General features: G+C 35.6%; 1 protein-coding gene across 1 annotated transcript in view; it reads left to right on the forward strand.

The window, feature by feature from the left end:
- Nucleotides 1–21,605, forward strand: part of FBXL17 (F-box and leucine rich repeat protein 17) — a 278,684-nt gene extending 257,079 nt beyond the window's left edge. Inside the window, exons 8-9 of the mRNA XM_052701015.1 lie at nucleotides 2,577–2,719; nucleotides 19,279–21,605. Coding sequence (XP_052556975.1) covers nucleotides 2,577–2,719; nucleotides 19,279–19,416 — 281 coding nt within the window. The 3' untranslated portion in view covers nucleotides 19,417–21,605. The remainder of the gene's footprint in view (nucleotides 1–2,576; nucleotides 2,720–19,278) is intronic.
- Nucleotides 21,606–21,805: the final 200 nt, after the last annotated feature.

Genomic DNA, 21,805 nt, shown 5'->3' on the forward strand with positions numbered 1-21,805 from the left:
CAGACTCTGGATTATCTTATTTATTCGTTCATTGAAGGCGAGTTTTGCAAAGAGGCTTCATAATATGTTATTTGATAACTGTTTTGTCCTTGTTTCAAAAATTATTAAACCCCTTTTCCATTAGTTCAAAATAAATATTTATCTTCTTATAAAAAATTGTAAAACTTATATATGATTTAAAGTCCTGCTCTAGAAATCAGATGTTTTCCCCCTCAAAATGCCAAAATACAAGGATGTGCTATTAGATGCTGTTAAAGCATGCTTAAATTATATTTTGTTCTAAAATGGTTGTACTTACTTTGTTATATAATTGCGTGTGTAAGTAAGAAATGGATATTTTATTCTTACAGTTTGTTCACTATGAGCAAGTTGAAATACCTGCACGAAATTTCTTGTGTTAAGCCACATTCAAGATAGCTAATTGGAATAATGATCCTCAGTTGAGGTTTTCGTCTGGAGCCTTCTTCATGGAACCTTAACACTCTTTTTTGATATTGCAACAGCATCATTCCATATTTTCTTCTAACCTAAGTGTTGTGAAGGAGCTTTTAGAAGTTATATGTCTAATTTTCTGTAATACCTTTACTAGGAGAATTCTTCACCAGTGACATCTGATGATCTTTAATGTCACTCCCTTGAAGGTATTCTCTGCTGATTTTCTTCCATTTATCACTTTTTCATGAAGCCTTGGAAATGAGTGCTTTTTTGTTTTCTCATTATGATGACAGATTATAGTAACTTTACAGAAACTAGCAGAAATATTCAAAAACAAAAAGTGTTTTGAATTTTATTTAGCTGATAGTATTCTAAAGTAGACATTTAAGTCTAAAACATTTTTCATAAAGTATTCTGAAATTCCTCTAGCTTTTGTTATTACAAAACAAGTACTGGAAGTTTCAGGCTCTCTCCCCTGACTTTTATCATAGCGATATTTTTAAAAGGCTGTGAGGAACAAAGTACAAGGTTTATGTTCTGTTATATAAAAATTTCTCCATCCTAATCCATTAGGATTTGTTTTTAGGGATGTACTGGAAATAGGGAGTTGGTATTGTCATATAAAAATCAACGAAATCATAATGAAACTACACAGATAACTGTATCAAGAGTTCTTTATGTCAGCTACGAGATTCAATTATCATTGCTCTTTTTTGATGAACTGCTGGGAAGAAAAAAAAAATTGTGTTCCACTCTATCTTCCACAGCTTGTAAGAGTGTACTTGGCCTCATTTGGCTGATTTTGGTTGCAAATCAAGTCCACCTGAATAATTAAAACTTAACAAATTATCCTTGCTGTCCTCTGCCATTAGTACAGGTCTCAACAAAACTACTGCAAGGTCTGGTAGGTTCTCTCTGCTTCCAGCACTCAGATGTACTCTGATTAGCTCAGATTAATATCGAAAGCTACCAGCTCTTCATAACTTTTTCTTCTCATGCCAGCAGGCTCTGTAATATGAACAAAAAAAAACAGCCTACATCTGATGAAGTATATTGCCCTTAATGATATTTCCATTATTTTTACTAAGTCACTCCTTCATCTCCATTTCAGCAACTGCATTATATCTAGAATAAGAAAGGCAAACATCCTGCCTTTTGACTTCCTGCACTGAAAGCCTTGGACTTTTTCTTAAGTTGAGTTTTCAGCTATTGAGGGCAGCTGCTCATTGCTGTTAATAAACTACAACTGGACTAACAGTTTCTGAGCCCACATTTCCTGACAAGTTTTATAATCTCTGGTGACCAAGGTGATAGTGATCTGGATCCTGTATGTCGTTCCAAACCGCCCATGTCATGAGAAAGCTTGTCCAAGTTGTTCAGATTCTCAGTGGTTTTCAGTCTTTTTAGGATTGATTTCCAGTTCCTCTTTCCTTTCTTTTTTTGAAAGTTCAAATTCAAGTTCCTGTTTCAATTCCTCCTCCTGGCCTTTTAATTTTTTTGGTTTTAATTATAAGAGTGTTCCTGAAGAAAACATGGAAGTGAAGCGCATGATTGTTGTCACATCATCATAATAAACATTAGGAAATGCACTTTTAGAATATTGTTGTAAAATACATGATGTAAGATACCTTCAGGGTTTCCTAAATTTGTTTTTCTTCATTGACACAGGAAATGTCGTGTTATTCTTTGCGCTGTCTTTGCAAAGTCATTTTGTTGAAAAAATAGGTGTTAATTTTATCAACATCAGCTATTTTCTTTGAATGGTGTGGTAGGGTTTTCTTAAATGTTGTTGTTATTTCAATCTCAATTCATTTGTCTTTGATCCTTCCAAATAAAGAAATCAGAAGAGTTCTCATGGAGTATCTATGCTAGCTGGTCTATTTGTGTGAATTAAATGGAAAGAAAAATATATCAAAAGATCTGTTTATCTCTGGGTTTTTTGTGTGTGTATTTGCACATCTGTATTCCTAATTTGGTGGCTAATCTATACTTACAAAATGCTAAAATACAGTATTTACTACAGGGTACGTAAAAACTTTTGACAATTCCTTTTCACTGTCATTTAGTGTATAGATATAATTGAGCTTATGTATAACTGCCTTTTCTAATTCTGTGGCTCATATCTTTCACTTTTTTTCCAGCTCTGATAGCCATTGGACGATACAGCATGACAATAGAGACAGTGGATGTTGGGTGGTGCAAGGAAATTACAGACCATGGAGCCACCCAAATTGCACAAAGCAGCAAGTCTCTCAGATACTTAGGGCTGATGAGATGTGATCAGGTAAGCAGCATTCATATGAACAGGTACCTGCTTCAACATAAGTGAGAGAGTGAGTGTTGATGTGTGTAAATGTGAGAGTGAGAGAAAGGGAGAATAGATTTGTGTCTTGCTATATGAATAGGCTTGGTGTTCACTGCTGTGGTAAACTTTGCTAAAAAGTATCTAGAGAGCTAAAAAGAGCATTAAAAAATTTTTGCTGACATAGATTTTCAAAATACACCCACAGGCTACACCTACAACCTCAAGTAGTCACACAAGTTTTATGTAAAATCTGCCCTCTGAGGATTTTGAGTATTTTTGGCTAAAAGTGATTGGTATGTCATGCCATTACAATGATAGACTGCTCTCTGTTTTAAAAAGAAGAAAAAAGAAACAATAGAATACTAAAAATACTGCAGTGCTACCTCCAGAGTGTGATTTTGTATGGGTCTGTGTTCTTGCTCATATGTAATAGTCTTGAAAACAGGGAGAGGTTTGAATAAAACCATAACACTTCAAAATAGAAATAAAAATGTAAAAAAATTAATATCTAGCTTTCTCACTTGGAATATATTAGAAATGTCTATAAGATAATTTTACTAAAAACAATATTTTTAATAGCATTTCTTTTTTTACACAATATTATTTCACAATTTGAACTCAGTGTAAGTGGTAACTTTTCTCCTCAGCTGAGAGAGAGGCATAGCTACATAACATTTATGTTTGAAAGCCTTTCGGGGAAAAAAAGGGGATGCATGATTGCCTTGTGCTCAAGCTAATGAATTAGGGAGAATGCACTCAAAATGTCAGTTTGGTGGAGTGGCCAAAGAAGTAGGAACACTGTTCAGAGTGAGGAAAGACAAGTCTAGCTCATTCGTGTCTTACTTGTTTTCAGAGACTCTATTAATATATTTGTTCTGTATCTTTATGAACATATTTAAACTAATGTTGAATTAATATTCTTCAAATTGAAGCTTTTCCCTCACATTTTAGCTTCAGAAGCCCCTGAGTTCCACTAACAACAAGAGCTCTCTCTGCCTTTTTCTTTTTGTTACTCTACTCTGGTCTTACTCATTTCAGTATAAACATGCAGAAAAAAGATTTTCACTCTAGATTTGTTCAAACATGGAAAATACTGTAGTATGTATAGTAAGATTCACCAATAACAAACATCTTGACTGGAACCTCTGTGTTTAGAGCACCTTAGTTCACAACCCAAATGTTGTGGTTATAGACAGGTGTTTTTTAAACATTTGGATATATGATACAGTCTTTTATCAAATATATTTCTTCTGCTGCTTCTTCCCCTAAGGCTCATCACCCTTTTGTCCATCCATAAAGGAGAAAAATGTGATTCCTGGGATGTAGTTTAGTTTTTTCATGACTTTGTAAACCATGTCAAATATACTACTGACAGTGTATTGTAAAGTACAATATAGCATTCCTTTGGGAATTATTCCCACGTCTCTCGGAGGGCTGCCTTCTCCTGACACCGTTTCACACTCTAATTATAAGCAAATTGAACCCACAAGGTAATGCATAGCTGCTGGAAGCACATCACTTGTTTTCTGAAGCTAACTTACATGTTCTTATTCAGCTATATATTCGGTTGTATTCCTAACAGTTCCATCTTTTTGTATATAGCAAATGAGAGAAAAGCTCATGTCTCCTGAGAAAAGATGAAACCAGTGCATTTCCCGTACAAGACACAGAATTTAGTTCTATTGTTGTCTAGATAGCATTTACTCATAGTTATTACTAGTTACATTCTATTCTCCATGTTCATTAAGCTCCTAGACAAAGGTGCTTTTACCTAGAATGGAGAGAGATCACTCTATATATAGGCTTCAGGAATCATGGCATAGTTCAGAGGTGAGAGAGAAAGATGTCTGGGATCAAGGAATAAATAGCTAGAAGTCACTGGAAGTTCAGTCTCTGGTTTCAGATCTGAAAATACACCTACAGGGACTGTATATTCTTCAGTCATCACAAACCAAACTTCAGGGTCCAGCTGTGATTCTCAACATAAGCATATCTCTCAAGTATGCAAACTTCTAGTTGGATATGACCTGAAGAAACATGTTTTTTAATTCTAAGCTGCTTCATGCTCAAAAACATTACCATGAGTCTTTTGCAATACTTTACAGAAGACAGTTGAAAACAAACAAACAAAAAAAGATCCACAGTGGTGGTGAATAATAATTTCTAGGTCAGTTGTAAAGTTAGCAATAGGATTTTGTAAACCCAGCCTCAGAAAGTTTTCATTGCAGGGAGAGGTTTAGCACTTAGGAAGAATTGCTCTGTCTACTGAAGCTGACTCCAGTTAATCTCCTAAACTTTAGTGTTTTATAAGAGCCAATAGAAGAAAAGAGTGTGTGAGTTTCTTTGATGGATTGTGCTAAGATTATGTACTTAGAGTATGTTCAAAGGGTTACTTGACCTTGGGAATTAGATCTGACCCTGAATCACTTGATCAATTTTACATGTATTTATTTTGTGGATTTAGTAAATGTTGAACAATCAGCAGAGATCTAATAAGTGCAATAATTTTATCCAGTCTTCAGCTGCTATAGAAAATCAATGACGTTGATGCTGCAAACAGGTTTTACTACCTCATTGCTTAAACTCTATGTACTGCAGTCCGTATTTTTCTTAATTGCTGGTTAATGCTTTCCTAGTTCTTTACACATCATCTATTGTCTTGTTAAAGTAAATTGCAAGATGAAAAAATTGTATTTTCTAACAAAGATTCCATGCAGATAGGAAAGCAGCATTGACTGTATGCCTGCTTGTGTGTATGTTTGTGTGTGTGTGCATGTGTGTATGTGTGTGTGTGTGTGTGTGCACGCTTGTGTGCGTGTTCAAAGTATGGTAGCCAAACTTGTTAAGAAGTGAGGAAATACTGTTAAAGCATTGTAGTACTAGGATTACCACTGGGAAACATTTTCTTGCTTGTGAAGCCCTGATGGGAAAAATAGCAACACAGACAGAATGAAGTAAGTATCCTTGACTTGAAAGTTTTTGGCAGCTGGAAGATGCCAGCTCCCTTTTTTCACTGCAAATGAACAGAGAAATTACTGAAGAAAACCATGTCTTCAACTGTCTCTCCCCAGTATCATGCAGAACTAATTTTTTCCAGTGACTGCTCTTTTAAATTAAAAATGTCAATGTCCAGCACATCATTAGAGGGAATTCTTGGGTGGTGCAAAAGGGTTTATTTACATGCCCTGTTGACTGAAATTCTTGTGTTTGGACTGTTGCCAGCTTACAGTGAAGAATGGGTTAGATTTTCCCCATCCAACCAACCATCTTTTTCAAAGGCACTGAATATTACACTGGTACCAGGTAGCATTTGTGCCTTTCTAGGACTTCCTAGGCATTGGAGAGGAAGTACTTAAGCAGAGTTACATAAGGAACATATGTACGTAGACTTCAAATGGTTGCCACTAAAATACCCTTTATGACCCAGGCTCTGTGGAATTTCTTTGATATGCTCTTGACACAAATTAAAGGCGTCAAGGGTCCTCCCGAGAAAGATCAGAGAGGCTGCAAGCTTGGGCAAAGGCAGGCTCTGTTTTATGCCATTGATTATCTAAGTGCCCTCAGGCAGTGGGTCTCAGTAGATGCAGAGCATTATTGATCCACACCATGAAAATAATCAAATTATTCATTTCTCATCAAACTGCTGTTGCCATGACCTTTCTTTTTATCATGTTCTTTACCATCTAACATGCACACCACAGGAGCAATACGTTCTTTGCCTGAAAAATAAATGTCGTTGTATTTAGAAATCTCATAAAACCGGCTGACATTACCATGAGATCATCATAATGGGGGCATGTATTTAGGATGGAATTTCAACACTATCTTTTCAACATTTAATGCTACTAAAATAGCAACAGTTGCTATTATACAGAATACAGAATACAAATACAGAATACAAAAATATCAGGAAATCCTAAAAATCTTTCAGAACTCTCCATATTTTGTTTTACAATACATAGGTAGATAGAATTATTTTCAATGTAAGATCAGTAGGAGCAAGGTTACCAAGAAAATGTCTTTCTTTTCTAATTGTCACTAGCACCTCCACAATGGAATCAAATTTGGTTCTCTCTGCACTACATAGCAAGGGTTTCTGCAGCCTTCATAGAGCTCTGAATGCTCTGATACTGCTGGAGAGGTTGCAAGGCAGCCTGAATGCTTGGGCCTGTATCCTGATAGCAGCCTAGTTGTGAAAGCCAAACATCTCATCCAGGAAACTAGAACTCAAGAGATCCTGTCATATATGTGCAACCTACTGCTTGTATTTCCACGGCCAGCTTTGGCAGTGCTAGCTTGATCTCTGCAGAGCCTGCAATGTACTGCTCAGGCAGAATGAGGTCAGTCCCTTTGACTATTAACAATAGATGGACTCTGAGAGCCTGTTGTCCAGACCTCCAAAGGTTTTTCAGAGCTCATGAGGTAGACTCTAAATGTTTGCAAGTGCTTATTCTTCAGACAGTGCACATTGCTAGTTGCCAGCAAGCACACACAAGCAGATTCAGAACCAGTGAGACATTTCCTCCCATTTGGTGACTTTCATGGATGCACGCTGGCTTACAGCACCCCTGACAGACACGCATCTTTTGGGAGATACTCTGCTTCTCAGTCAGAGTGTAGAACACAGCACTGTCCTGAAGCTGTTTTTAGCAAGAACTGTGTGCAAATGCATCACTGTATGTCTCCATATCCATGCGTGTGTACAGGCACCTAGCAGCACACACAGCAGCACAGGTTATGTGCATCACAAAAAATGAATGTCATGGTTCTGATTCTCCATTTATTTTGAAAGCAGTAAAAGATTAGATCAGTAGTTGTTAGCAGCTTAGGTAGGCCATTTTAGGGTTTTGTAATTGCAAGAGATGCAGAGGCCATGGCATTTCTGTGGTGTTCCAGAGGGCCTGAGAACAGCAAACCACCCCCAATCGCTGGCTGCCTCCTCCTGTACTGCTGCGTGGGCCACACGAGAGTTGCAGCTCCCAGTGCCCTGCATGGAGGACAGCTGCAGGTGTGGGCACAGGAACGCTCAGCCTCTGCCTTTCATCTGGATCAAGTGGGTTCCTCACCAGGTTCCTCATCTCCCTGTGTTCTAGAAGAGGCAGAGTGCTAGTTCCAAGTCCAAGGCAGTATTTAGTTCACTTCTGCCCAACCTCCCACAGCCGGTAACATGGCTGTCCATGAAGCCAAATGTTAATTGTATCTCTATTTTTATCACAGCTTATGAAAGAGTATACGTCAAAGTCCTTTGTAAATACGTCTGGTAAATAATGGTGATTTTTTTTGAGTCCTCAGACTGGTTTCTCATGCAGCGAAGGAGATACTTTACATATCTGGATTCATGTGGGCAATTTCAGGACACTTTCTTTTCTTTTACAAACACAGACATCAGGACTCCTAAGAGCCTTGCATGCATCCTCTAGGCATAAACTGAAGCCCACATCAGAATCGCAGATTGAAATCCAGATGTTTCAACTTTCTTTTCCTGAATGCAATTTTTTACATTCCTACCCCTAGTTACTTATTATTTCTAAATATCACATATTTTATGTTTCTAAAGTAAATCATAGAGAGAGAGCAATGTTCTCAATGCTATTTATTGCTAGAATTCATTTTAAAGAAGTCTTCATAGCACTTCTTTATTGTGCTTTCACAAAATCCTAACCAGTTCTAAATAATGGCAGTTTGAACTCTTCACCTTTATGGAAAATGGCTGGATATCACCTAGGAAATCGTGGCTAAAAACTTGACATGCTTTTCTGGCTGATAGCTTGGCTAGTTGAATAATGTGTCAGAATTATCTTCCCATGTTGTTTTCAACTTTTCTCACACAGAATTTCATATTTCAAAATACTTTTACAGCAAATAGCTGTGGTGCTATTTGCAATGGTTATCAACCATGCTACCATTTAAATGCAGGAGACATTTCTTGAGAAAATATGCAGAAAGATGATGTTGAAAAACAAAGGCCTGCAAAATTCAACATTCACAGCTACGTGTGAACAAAATGAAGCGAGTCTGACAAAGTCGGCTGTGAATGCATACTGTGTGTCAGTTAATAAATCATCACGGACCTTTTTTCCTTTTTTTTTTTTTTTTTTTTAAATTCAGATTACTTCTAATGAAAATACATCTGAGAGTCTGCAGTTTATTCCAGATGACTTTCTCAGATCAATTGTAGCATGTATTTCCTATTATACTTCTACTGAGCACTGAAATCGATGGTCAGTACAGCTGACAAAAAAAACCCAAACTTTTATATTACCACAAGGAAGGTAGATTACCCCTAAACATAGAAATAGTCAGTTAAAAAATCATTTGTATCTTAAACAAGATTTTTAGGAAATTGGTAGATTTAAAAAAAAAAATTATTTATTGATTTGTTCTGCAGTAAGGCCTATTTTAGAAACATTTTTAAATGTATATATCTTGCACAAACTGCAAATCATTGTACTTACTGGGATGCAGTTGTTGTTATATATGTGTAAGTGCCAGATTGTGGGGGGAAAAAAAAAAAACCCTCTAAAGGCAAAAAGAATCTTCTGTTTAATATATATATGTATTATTAAGCATGTCTCAAAACATTTTTACCATTAATTCACTAACTTTTAATTTAAATTTGAAGCTGAAGCAAAGGAAGTAAAAATATGGAGATGAGATACTAGATGAATCTTTAAATTTCAAATACGTTTTGATCTGGACTGTTCGTGATCACAAGTGGAAAAGCAAAAGTTGGCCAGGGCTTGTTTTAATATAATTAGTACAGCAATCTGCCTCTCATCTTCAGAAAATGATAACAATTGTTACTCTGATCAAAAACCTAGAAAAATTGCTACCATTTTTTCTTTTTCTTTTTTAAGGGGTTCATTTGGATATTCGAAATTGCGGTTTTGTGATTTTGAAGAGGACTGAAAATATCCAATCCCAAACCCTTCGAAAACATTTCTGTAGCACTTATTTTTCTCTTGTTGAGAGGGCTTTGCTGCATATTAAAAAGGATACTCCTTTTTTTTCTTTTTTTCTTTTTTTTTTAATTTTATATGTATTGTATAGAAGCTGCCAATGAAACATCTCTTTACAAGCAATGAATAATTTAGATTCATAAAATCTGTGAATCTCATTACAAGGAAACTAGTTATCCTTGCTAATGCACAGATAGGGAAAAATAGCATTTATTTTTCTTTGGTCTTCAGCATAATAATTCTAAAAAACAGAAAAGCGTAATTTTTTTCCTATAGTTATTCCTGTAACTGGAATAACGGACCCATTACATGTATGAATGAAGGCATCTGCTAAAAATATAAAAAAGGATTTGTTTATTCAAATTGAATGCTTTTATACTCCTGATTTAACTCCTGTTTTACCAAAATATTTTTATCTACCAGCTATTAGTTCCTCAACATATCTGTGGCAGTGGCTGCTTATGGAATCTTCTTGAGTTAATGAGTCACTCTCACTGTGAAAAACAAGCCCTAAACATGCTACACTGCAACAAAAAGATGGGCACTCAACTACATGTCAGTGGTTTGAAATCAGGGTACAAACAGCTACAAAGGAAAACGCTAAGTGAAGTGGTCAGCATTTTTATGATATTAAAAAAGAAAGAAATTTTAAAGCAGCGTTGTTGTCCTCAGAAACTTAAAATCATTTTTGCCAGCTGACAAATTTTGAGAATTATTTCTATGTTATTTTTACAGGTTCCCGTTTCGACAAGTACTAACCTAAAAGGTACCCAAATTAGGTTTTTAGCGTAGCAGAATAAGAAGGAAAATATTTGGTGCTTTTAATTCAGTAGGCAGAAAGTAATTTGAAAGAATATTTATCACTATACAGATAAACACTGTAATATCATTGTATATGTCTCTTTATTTACTGCAGTTTTTATAAATAAGAACAGAGCAGTGCATGGAGTTTCATCATAAATTGGAAAAAATTATAGTGTTAGTAATATTTTTACCTTTCACAGTTGTGTAGGTAGAGTCTAGAAGTTCATCTGATTACAGTGAACAAAGTTAGCAAACCAACCAACCAGCCAAACTGAACTGCTCTTTTACAATGGTTTCTCTGAAATAATAGAGAAGTAAGTCCTTATAGTAAGCAAAGGGAATTGAGACTGAAAATCTTTATCACTTAACTTTAATATTCAATAACGCAGTGGCAGTAATGATTAGCACAGCAAGCCCAGAGACTGACTCTTCTAGAAAACTATGCAAACTCACAGAGGCCTGAAATGAATTATGTTGTGCACTTGCAGTAACGCTTTCCTCTCTGTGACTGTAGCAACTGTGGAGGGACTGCAGCAACTCCATTTTTGAGGCACCTGTGTAAACAAAACAACAAGGAATCTCATCCCTCAAGGACACTGTCTTTCTGTCAATATGTAAGCAAAGAACTAAAAGGAGGGGTATATTTAAAAAGCAGCCTTACTAGATTTTCTGAAATCTTTCCAGAAGTGCTGCTATCAAATATTAGGCAGTTTGTGTATTCCATTTATTTCATTTCATACTACAGAAACAATTACAGGTATTTCTACTTACCAACTTCCTCCCCTTTCCAAAGAGAAGTGGAAAATAAATTGCTGAGATTCAACATAATCGAATTGCTGAATATCATGAAAATAATAGCACATCAGTAATTTGGGGAAAAAAATCTATGCTTGTCAGTTTCATTATCTTTTTAGAATCACAGAATAAGATATTTATATGTAAGTCTGCAACCACTATGGTTATATGTGCTTCTGTGTGCCTTTTTTTTTTTTTTTTTTTTTTTTTGCTTTTTTTCCTATTAACAGCTGCATCCATTAAGTCAAACATTAAGTCAAAATCTTACTGTTGTTGCTGAAATTGCAGGGGTCTTTACTTGGACTACAGACTGTTGTGCTAATGTCAGTAGTGCTGTAATTTTATTAAAGTCCTAAACGAAGGGTCTGCCCCTGGGCATGAGGGCAGTCATTGAAACTCTGTGGAATATGCCTGCCTTCAATGATCAAGTGCACTTCACACAAAATGTTTCCAGAAATCTTTAATTTTGTTATGGCTACAGGCAACAGTTATAATTGGGCCACCTGAGAATATAATTCATTCAACTATTAGCAGAAAAAAAATCAAACATTTGTTATTAAGTACACTTTTTATAGGACAGTGACTTAGAAAGCAAACTATTGCTCAGAGAAGAGAAAATGCATATATGAAAACACATGGGTTTTAGTAGCTGCAGGTGTGAATATTTTGGATTTTGTTATTAAAACATTAGAAAAAATGGGAACTTAAAATGCTTCCAAAATTTTTAATTGTGGATGCACACAATGGCTACTTATTTTTTGTCCACTACATGCAAATTGGGCTTTTGTGTAATATATCCTACATATACTGAGGCAGAATTGCATATCACTAATGCTGCAGTTTCAATAACTTCATAATAAAACCCTTCTGAACAAAAGGAAGGTTACATAACTGAAAACACCTGCATTGTCCCTAAAAGGAGAGTGTCTGTGATGTTGTGAACGAACTACATTCCATACTGTGCAGCAGTTATTGCAGCAGGCCATGACGCTGGGATGTTATGAAAAGCAAACCATGGAGGAGCACAGGCGAGTTTTCCTTAGAAGTCCTAGTGCTGCATCTTTGCACTAGCACATTTCTGCAGGTTGCTTTTGTTGCTTTTTTTGGTTTGCTTGCTTGTTTGTTTGTTGTTGTTTTCCTTTTTTGTTTTGGTTTGGGTTTTTTTTTGTTGTTGTTGTTTTTTGGGGGGAGGGGTGCAGGATTTATATTGGGTTTTGAGGTTGTTTTTTTTTTTAATGTGATCCTAATTTTTTTGTTAGTTTGATTGCTTTGCTTAATTCTTATCAAATTACGTGGCTCTTTATTGATTTCACTTACTAACTTGGAGTGCAGATATTTTTCTTTTGAACTACAAATTGAATTGGGTGTTACCTTGCATATTTTCCTTACATCGGAGAACTTACAGATTAGTGGTGAATACTTCTTCATGGTGAAGAGCAGCGTAAAACTTTCAGTTTGGGTGATGGTTCTATTCTTATGTTTTGGTATTGTTCTGACTGACATAAAACAAACATTTTTGGGAGTTTTAGTAGCTTAGAATCAGAAGTGCATTCCAAGACTGCCCTTGATAAAACTACAGGAGGGGTTTTTGGGATTCAAATAATCCTATAACTCTCTTCAGCACTGTATTAAAGGAGTTCTGTGAATCAAAACCAAAAGCTTTTAAAGCCTTTGTATTTGCCATTTAGTATTCCAGTCCAAGAAATCTATTGGACATGACACCAACTTTTAGCAAATTAGCTAAAAGTAAGCAGAGAAGTCTTGTGTAGGAAAATTCCTACTTATCTTACTCATTTATGAATGAAGCTATCAGTCTCATTAAAAAGAAATGTCTGCTTCAAGTAATGGTTTCAACTGTAATCCCTAATTTATCTTAATAAGATTAGGAAAACTTGACTCCCTTGAATTTAATAGGGTCTGTCCCGGGAACATAATGAAAGCAAAAGGTAAAGAAAAGTAGTCCTTAAGCCTAAACAATTATTTTTTGGAGAATTTGAATTTTTTAGAAATTCTTTATTTTGTGATCTAGAAATTAAAGAAAAAAAATATTGAAATTATCACTGCAGTTCTCTGAAATGACAGGGCAAAACCTGAAAATTTTCTAATTACTATTCATGTTTGCAATTTGAATTTTCATGTGACAACTCAGGAAGGATTTTATAGAAATAGTTTTTCATGGTGATCCATAGCAGATATCAATGGTATGCTAACCAGTAAATACTGGCATACACAGATTAATAAACTTAGACTGCTAGAGCAAAAATCTAAGCAATTTTTTTTCTGTGAGTAGATTATCAATTGAAAACCATAGTTTCAATATAATCTAAACCTAAAAAATCAGTAACCTGGAATCTCATCTCATAAGTGCCAGTTATTTTCTTCTGGAAAAAATATTTGCAGACTGGAGAGAATTTTTTTCCAACTTTCAGCTTGACAATCATTTTACTTGAAGAGCAGAAGGAGCTGCAAAGGCAGATTTCCCATTTTTATCATTATTTGACACACACTGTATGTATACCTGGCAGAATGAGAATGAAATTATTCATCAAAGAAGCGCTCCCTCAATCCTCTTATGGATGTTCATCTTCTTCACATGGACTAGAGAATTCTCTTTCCCAGATAATCCTTAATTGTCACATAAGGAAGTGTTCTTTTTTTTTTTTTTTTGGCAGTGCAGATTATATTAGAAGTGTTCTGTGAACATCTATACCATCTTCAGAAGAAAAAAATTCAGGAGGCCTCACCCTAAATAAAACTGTTGTCACAAAGTCAATTGTTCTCGTCAGGGAGGTAGGGGTTATGCATTCAGATGTCTTTAAGCAAAAAGAATTCAAAATCATTATTTCAAGGTAAGCGCTCCAGTCAAGTTAGGAGGGTATGATACCACTTTGTCCTGACAGTTCTGTAACTCATCTTCTTTGCTTTTATGATGGTCTGGAATAAGTTTTTATGTCAGAAAAGATAAGTTTTAAACCAAGCTTTGTTGTTTTATTCTTTCTGTTTGATGACCAGATTCACACACATTTATTACTTTGACTCTTAATAGTGAGGACTGCATTCTTTCATTATTTATTAAAACATAATTGAAAGGCTATTTGGATTCAAATGAGTGATTATGCGTTAGGTAATCTAGCCAGTTTATCTTTAGTTAGTAGTCTCCCTTGTGACAAATCAAAACATAAAGATTAATAAAAGTTAAGTGGAAGAAAAATATAACATTTTAAGGGATATTAAGATATGAAGATCTTTATTTCTTATTCAGTGAACAAGACTGTTCAAACTGAGAATGGAAAATTGCTCTTTATGTAATTAATTTATTTTGGGAATGGCATTCAGTGCTTTTGTTTTATCACCAGCCAGACTGCTTCTTAACAGCAAGACAGAAGCTTCTGTTCTAATGGTTAGACATAAGACTTCTTTGCATCTTAATCCTACTATTAGGGAAACTTAGGAGAAAAATACCAACAGAGTTGACTCAGATGTTATTTATCTATCTTATTCGTTAACAGGGAACAAAATTTTCTTGACTTCTCATATTTTCCTCAATTTTATATAGAGTATGTTAGTATTGCTAAGATACTAAAAATTTTACACTATTTTAGATTTTAACCAGATATTCAGGATTTAAAAATATTCTGGTAGGGAATCAGTTGTGGTTTAAAGGTCATCCTTTGTTTCTCAGTCTGGGTTCCATGCAGACTGTCCCACTGCCAAGTGGGAACTTTTTTTTTTTTTTACTCTTCTGTTGTATAATCTTAAATTGAATCCATCTTGTCCAGTATTTTTTCACTGTTTGCAGTTATTTTCTTTGTGTTAAAACTATTTAAATTTAACTAAAAGTTACATACATAGGTCACTCCAAAAGTAGTGTTTCATATTTATTTCCGTGGAAACAACAATAGATACTAAAAGCACAGTAACACAATTTGATAGAGCACATTCTCTACTACAAAACACTATTTTTGAACATAGTCACCACCATTAGCTATGCATTGTTGCTAGCAATGACAGCAGTCTGCATGCTCTGCTCACAAAAATCTGCACCAGCAAAGGTAATCTACTGTTTCATAGCTGATGGCATTGTTGCTGGGAGGATGTCACCTATGTAGTCCATCTTTCATCAGCCAAATCAGGGAAGGTGCCTTTGGTGGATGTGGTAGGACAATCCAGACAAGACTGGCAGTGTGCTCCATGGTCTTCAAACTTGTGTGAGGCTGATGTTGTTATGTTGCAAGAGAAAGATTGCCTTTTTCTCTGCCCTGATTATGGATGTTTGAGCCTTCAGCTTAGTCAGGATCCTGACAAATGCATATGGTGTTCTTTCTGTTCCTGTGCGAGCATTCATGGAATCCATCTGCTACAAAACCTGCAATATGCCAGCATTGCCACCACTGTTTCCAATTCATTGAACCCATATCCATGTCTTCACATACTTGCCTAGTCATAATCTGCCAATTATGAGTGAGCTTTTCAAGATGCTCTTCATCTTGTGCCGTGACAGCTATGCTGTCACCATTGCTGAAACACAGCATCTCACCAACTCACTGTGCTCACATCCACTGTTTGATCTCCATTAACATTTGGCAAGTGTCAGTGAATGTCAGTGGGTGTCATTTTTTCCACAAGGAGGAAGACACACCTTTGCTTTAAGACACAGTTCCATATCAGATGCCATTTTGTTAGGCTGCCTCTCTGCTGTCATCTGTCACACAGCAACAGTATACAACGGAATATTGTTCGGAGGGTTCAGCCTCTACTGCTGTACCTCTGATGTTGTGGGCCAGCAGAATAAAATAGAAGGCATTACTTTCAGAGGAGCCTTCATATATTTAATTATTTATCATGAAGTTTCGGAGGATAACTTTTTCTTCTATCATGAGAGTCAATTTCATAAACTCCAGGTAGTTTCTTTCTGTGGCAGTTATATTTTCAAGTGTATACATAGGATTTTGCTATGGTTTAACCTGGCAGGCATCTCAGTACCACACAGCCTCTCTCTTTCTTACCCTGAATGGGAAGGGGAAAGAACTAGAAAGGTACAAGTGCAAGAACTTACGAGTTGAGATAAGAACATTTTGCTATGTTAAGCCGAAGCTGCAAGCAAGTCAAAACAAGACATTAATTTCCTACTTCCCATCAGCAGGCAGGTGTTTAGCCACTTCCCCACAAGCAGGACTCATCATGGTAATATTACTTGGGAAGACAAACAGCGTCACTTCACATTTCCCCCCTTCCCTCTCCTTTACCTCAGCTTTTATTGCTGAGCATCATACCACATGATGTGGAATATTCCTTCTGTCTCCTCCCAGCTCCTTATGTGTCCCCAGACCCTGCACTGGCAAGACAGCACAAGAAGCTGAAACATTCCTTGCTCTGTGCAGCACTGCTCTGTGACAACTGAAACATCCGTGTGTGATCAACACTGTTGTCATCAAAAATCTAAAACATAATGCCAAACAATCCTCTTTGAAGAAAATTAGCTCTGTCCAAGCTAAAACAGAGGACAAATGTATGGTTTGGTACTAGTTAGTTTTGTCCGGGATCAAACAATTTTAAATGTTCTTATGACACTGTAACAAACATAGGGAAACCCAACTGTTCAGGTTTGGGTCATAAAATATCTGACTTTGTCATGAAGTCACTTCTGCAGTGGTTTTGCCTGTTCTCTCATGCTTATGTTTTACTTTTAACTGTGTCACTCGATATCAAAAGTAGTAATTAGTAATAATTGTATTATGTATTATTTATACTGCAGTAACTTATTTTAAAAAATAAAATGACCAATGGCTAGTGCTAAATGGTTTACCATAGATTTCTTCATAGATTTTAAGACCAAAAGATACCATTGTAACATCATCTGTCTTCCTGATTATCCCGAGCCATGCTATTTCACTTAAGTTAGCCTTGCAGTAAATACATTACTTTACATCTAGCTAGGGTTTTGCTTCTGTAAATGTGTTCAGTCTTCAGCCAGAAATCCCAGAATATGGAGGATGGATGGCTTTCTCTGGTCACTGCCTCTTGTCCTGTATTTGAACATCCTCTTTGTAACAAATTTGCCTTGTTTGTTTCCTGTAACAGAAAATCCACTTTTAATATTGCACTAACTCACTCTCTCAAACAATAATATCCATGCTGTACTAACAAATAACATCTAACAGGTATGTGTCAAAGAATAATAGCCTCTATTTGCTGTTAATATTTAAAAATATTGAATAGGTTTATGGTATTTGTTTTCTAAGTTTCCCAGGAGGAAGGAGCAGGAGCATCTTCGTTCTGGCTGGTTTACCACAAAGAGGAGTTACTTGTAATGTTAGAGGTTTTGCCATGACTGTGCACCACAAATGTAAAGAAAAGAGGCTTTTGACTATTTTTGAATAGGCAAAAAGTAGCAAATGCAGCTTAGGGAATTCTTCCCTTCCAAGCAATATTTGTGAGAAGTGCTGCTGACAGTTTGAAAGTATGTATATATTCAGCTATAAATATCAAATATTTTGGAGGACTTGTGCTATGTCTGATTTCATTTTGATTTATTAAAAGTCACTTCTTGTTTATCAGCACTGGAAGAGGTTACTGTAATGTAGTAATTTGCCAAAAGATACAGTGTGTACTATGAAGGAAGTTAAACCAGTTTTCTATCCAAGTCAGTTTTAGCTAGATGAAACTTCCAATGAAGATTGAGTGTTTCTATTATGAAAGTAGAAGAACTGGATATTAAACCTTTCATTTATCCCTGTCATTGTGAGCAATCACTGCTCAGCAGGATGCACTCCTTGTTATCTTTTAAGGACAAAAATATTATTAGATATTGTGGTCACTGTGCTTTAAAATATTATTCCCAAGATGGACCTTTGTAAGGGTAGTAAATATTTTAGGAGTTTTTTTGTTGGCTTTTTTTTGTGTGTGGTTTTTTTTTTTTTTTTACTTTTTTTACTTTTGTGGGACACTGTGGGGAGAAAGCAAGTCACGATACCTGTTGTACATACTACTGATCTTGGCAATTCAGTACTTAAATATAGCACTGACGTATCTTTAAATGTCCAGGAATTTTAGCAAGGATTTTAAAGAGAACTGCACAAAAGTTATGGTTCTTCAGTTAATCTTTCATTTATCTAAACGCTGAAGGAAGCTGTCTACTTTTGTGATATGAACTGCAATCAGCTTAAAAATAATTGACAAATTAATCCCTTCACAGAGCTGCAATTGTAAAGGTGTTAGATTTAGCTTGGCTTGTCTGATTGCCCTGTCTAATCAAGAGAAAAAGTGCTATCTTTGATGTTTAAGATTTAAAAGAGACATCCCTGACCTTACAAGCTAGTATATTTTAATTATCGATCCCCTCATTTCTGCCCACAAAAGCCTTTGTTCATTGATAGCCTCATACCAAAAGATTAAAATAAACACTTCTACCTGGGAGGTATGAAGACAAGCAGGAATTTGAACCTTTGGAAAAGTTAACCTGTATTACTAATTTATATACCTACAATATAAAACAGCTTACATTCTTTTCTTCTTGTTATTAACTCTTAATTATCATTGCAGTCATGTTGAAAGCCACCATACAGTGGAATTTAATTTCAGGATAATCATGGACTTCCTGCACAGCATATGTAAAAGTATCAAAAATATACTATAAATTAATTGAAAAATGGAATCAATTTCCATTTTCCAAAGCCAAGAAAAATTTCAAACCTGTGTCTGCTTGAGTAACATTGAAGTAGTGTGCTTCTGTTTCAAAATTCTCCCTTTAAGGTGGAGTTGAGCTGTTCTTTACGTAAGCTTGTTGTGTTGTTGTTGTTGTTTTTGTCTAAAAGAGCATCAAATTCTGAATGTTTTTAATAAATGAAGCCTACTGTATTAGTAGACAGCCCAATCCTGCAAGTCCTTCTAGGAGTCCAGTTTGATTATTTATTTAGCTTGCATACCATTGCCCTTTTTGTTCACTTTTTGCACATCTTGGATTCTTTTCTTTAATTGCAGGTGAATGAAGCCACAGTGGAGCAGCTGGTGCAGCAGTATCCACATATAACCTTCAGTACTGTTCTACAGGATTGCAAGCGGACATTGGAACGAGCTTATCAAATGGGCTGGACTCCCAACATGTCTACTGCCTCTTAATGTCATGCACCAACATGACACTTCCACTCTGCTGCTTTCAGTAGATCTAACAGGGACTGCAGAGGTTCACAACATTGTGATATATACAATGAATGCAATATAATTGTGAGTTTACAGAGGTTACAGTAAAATGGAAAAAGCTGTATACTGACTTTGATGTACTGTACAACTGAGTAATGGTATTGACACAAAATTTTAGAAATGCATTGTATTTCTTTGTTTGCATAAAAGAAATGACAGATTTCTTGAAGTGGATTCCTACTAGTTCTACGGATAGATTGAGTTATAAAAGATACAAAGCTTGGTTTTTTTTGTGTGTTTACTCTACTTTGCCTTGGTTATGTGTGTTTCCTTTGATTTGTAGATGGTAACTCAGTGCTAGCACCAGTATAGCCGATCAGCAGAGGCCTGTGCTGAAACTGGGAGCTACACTCCATGCTTATTATTTACTAAAGCTACCCTAGGAGTTTTAAGATGCACAGTGTATAAGAAAATCTAGGAAGAGCTGAGATTGTCTTACAGACTTTTCTGGAATTATGCAAGTCATTAGTAAATGACTAAATATGCATCTAATGGACAATCATATAATCATTGAGCCTAGAATTGTTTGGGTTGGAAGGGACCTTAAAGATCATCTCGTTCCAATCTCCCTTCCACAAATAGGTTGCTCAAACACCTTCTAATGTGGCCTTGAACACCCACAGCTTCTCGTTAACCTGTCCCAGTGTCTCATCACCCTGCTAAGAAAAGAATTTCTTCATAATGTCTAATATAAATCTGTTCTCTTTCATTTTAAAATCATTCTCCTCTGTCCTGTCATTACTTTTGTCCTTGATATAAAGAGTACCTGATAAAGAGTCCCTTCCCATCTTTCCCATCAGTCCCCTTTAAGTACTGCAAGGCGGCTGTAATGTCTCCCCAGACATTCACTTCTTCAGGCTGAATAACTTTAATTCTCTCAACCTTTATCACTTCACAGAAATTGTATCTTCTTTATTTTGTTTGTTTAAAATAGTCTTTTAGGAGATCTTCCACAGATTTTAAAATCTTTTCACACTGCAGGTTTTGCAGGAAGTGAGCTAACAGTGGTTGAACTCATACTGATAACCAGTTCCCACTTCATAACCAGTCAAGCAGGAAGTGAATACACCAACAATCAGATGTAAATTAAAAGACAGTGTTTAAATATCTGATTGGAAAAAAAAAATTGTTTCTTTTTTTTTTGTAAGTGGACTCGTCTCTTCTGACTACAATGCTATGTTGTTGAACTGGGCAATTTGAGTAAATGGTTAGAATACAATAAGGGGATTTTTCTCAATTCATGTGTGGTTTTTATTTTACAATAGATCTTACAATGCAAGGAATACTTACCTCTAGAAGACATTCTGAACATGAGGTCTATTGTCATAGGTATTGTATGGTAGGATCACTTGCTTTGTAATACAGTGTATAAAAAAACACCAAGAGTAAGTACATTAAAAGATTAATTTTCTGTGTGTCACATTGCATTCTGAGGAGTTAATTTTGACATGGGGATAGTGAAAATATAGATACTGCAGTTTCAGTTTGAAGTTGCATTAAGTTTTAGAGTATTACTGTTTGGTTAAGAATATTTTTATGTGTATAACACTGGATATTTGTTTTTTAGGGGTAGCAGCATTTTAATCCAAAGTATGAAATGCTTAAGCTTCAGCTGAAGAATTGCCATTATTATCAAAATGTTTTGCTAATCCAGAAAGTCTGATGTAGTGTAACCTAGAGAGCTTATTTAGTATAGCTGCATAACTCTGTAAAACTGTAAGTTGATTTCCATGGCATAGTTTTTTACCAGACACATCAGCTCACCGTAATTCTGGTGAAGCTGTTGAATGTTTTCTTCTTAGACTTCTCAAAATGGGGATGAACTAATTTCTTTTAAAAAATATATAATAAAGTTTTTGCTTTAAATATGGTAAATACATGTGAACATGTGTAATGCTGGGCTTTCTATTTACTCAAAAATGGCAACAAATATTTTCAGAATAAAGCCAATGAATTATATTGCAGATATAGTACCGAATCTTAGTCATTTTCTTTTCATGACTTTTTATGACTGCATTAAAACTATTCACACAATTTGTAAGTTTCTATTTTTCCGTGAAACTTTGACCTTTCAATGGGTTGCAATAAAAGAAAGAATAAAAATCTGATGTCTTTCATCTGTGCTGCTACTGTACTTAGACTCTACCAAGAGAAAGAATGAAATTTCAATCTTGAATATGCAGAACTTATCTGGAGGTCCTGAGCAAACTGATCTAAGCAGCCCTGCTGTGACAGTGTTTGAACAGCTGAGATCCAGAAATATTTTTCAGTCTAAAACACTCTGTAATTAACAAAGTTTTTTCGTGTA

The sequence above is a fragment of the Tympanuchus pallidicinctus genome, unplaced genomic scaffold, assembly GCF_026119805.1.
Source record: "Tympanuchus pallidicinctus isolate F22 unplaced genomic scaffold, pur_lepc_1.0 scaffold4, whole genome shotgun sequence".
Classification (NCBI taxonomy): Eukaryota; Metazoa; Chordata; class Aves; order Galliformes; family Phasianidae; genus Tympanuchus; species Tympanuchus pallidicinctus.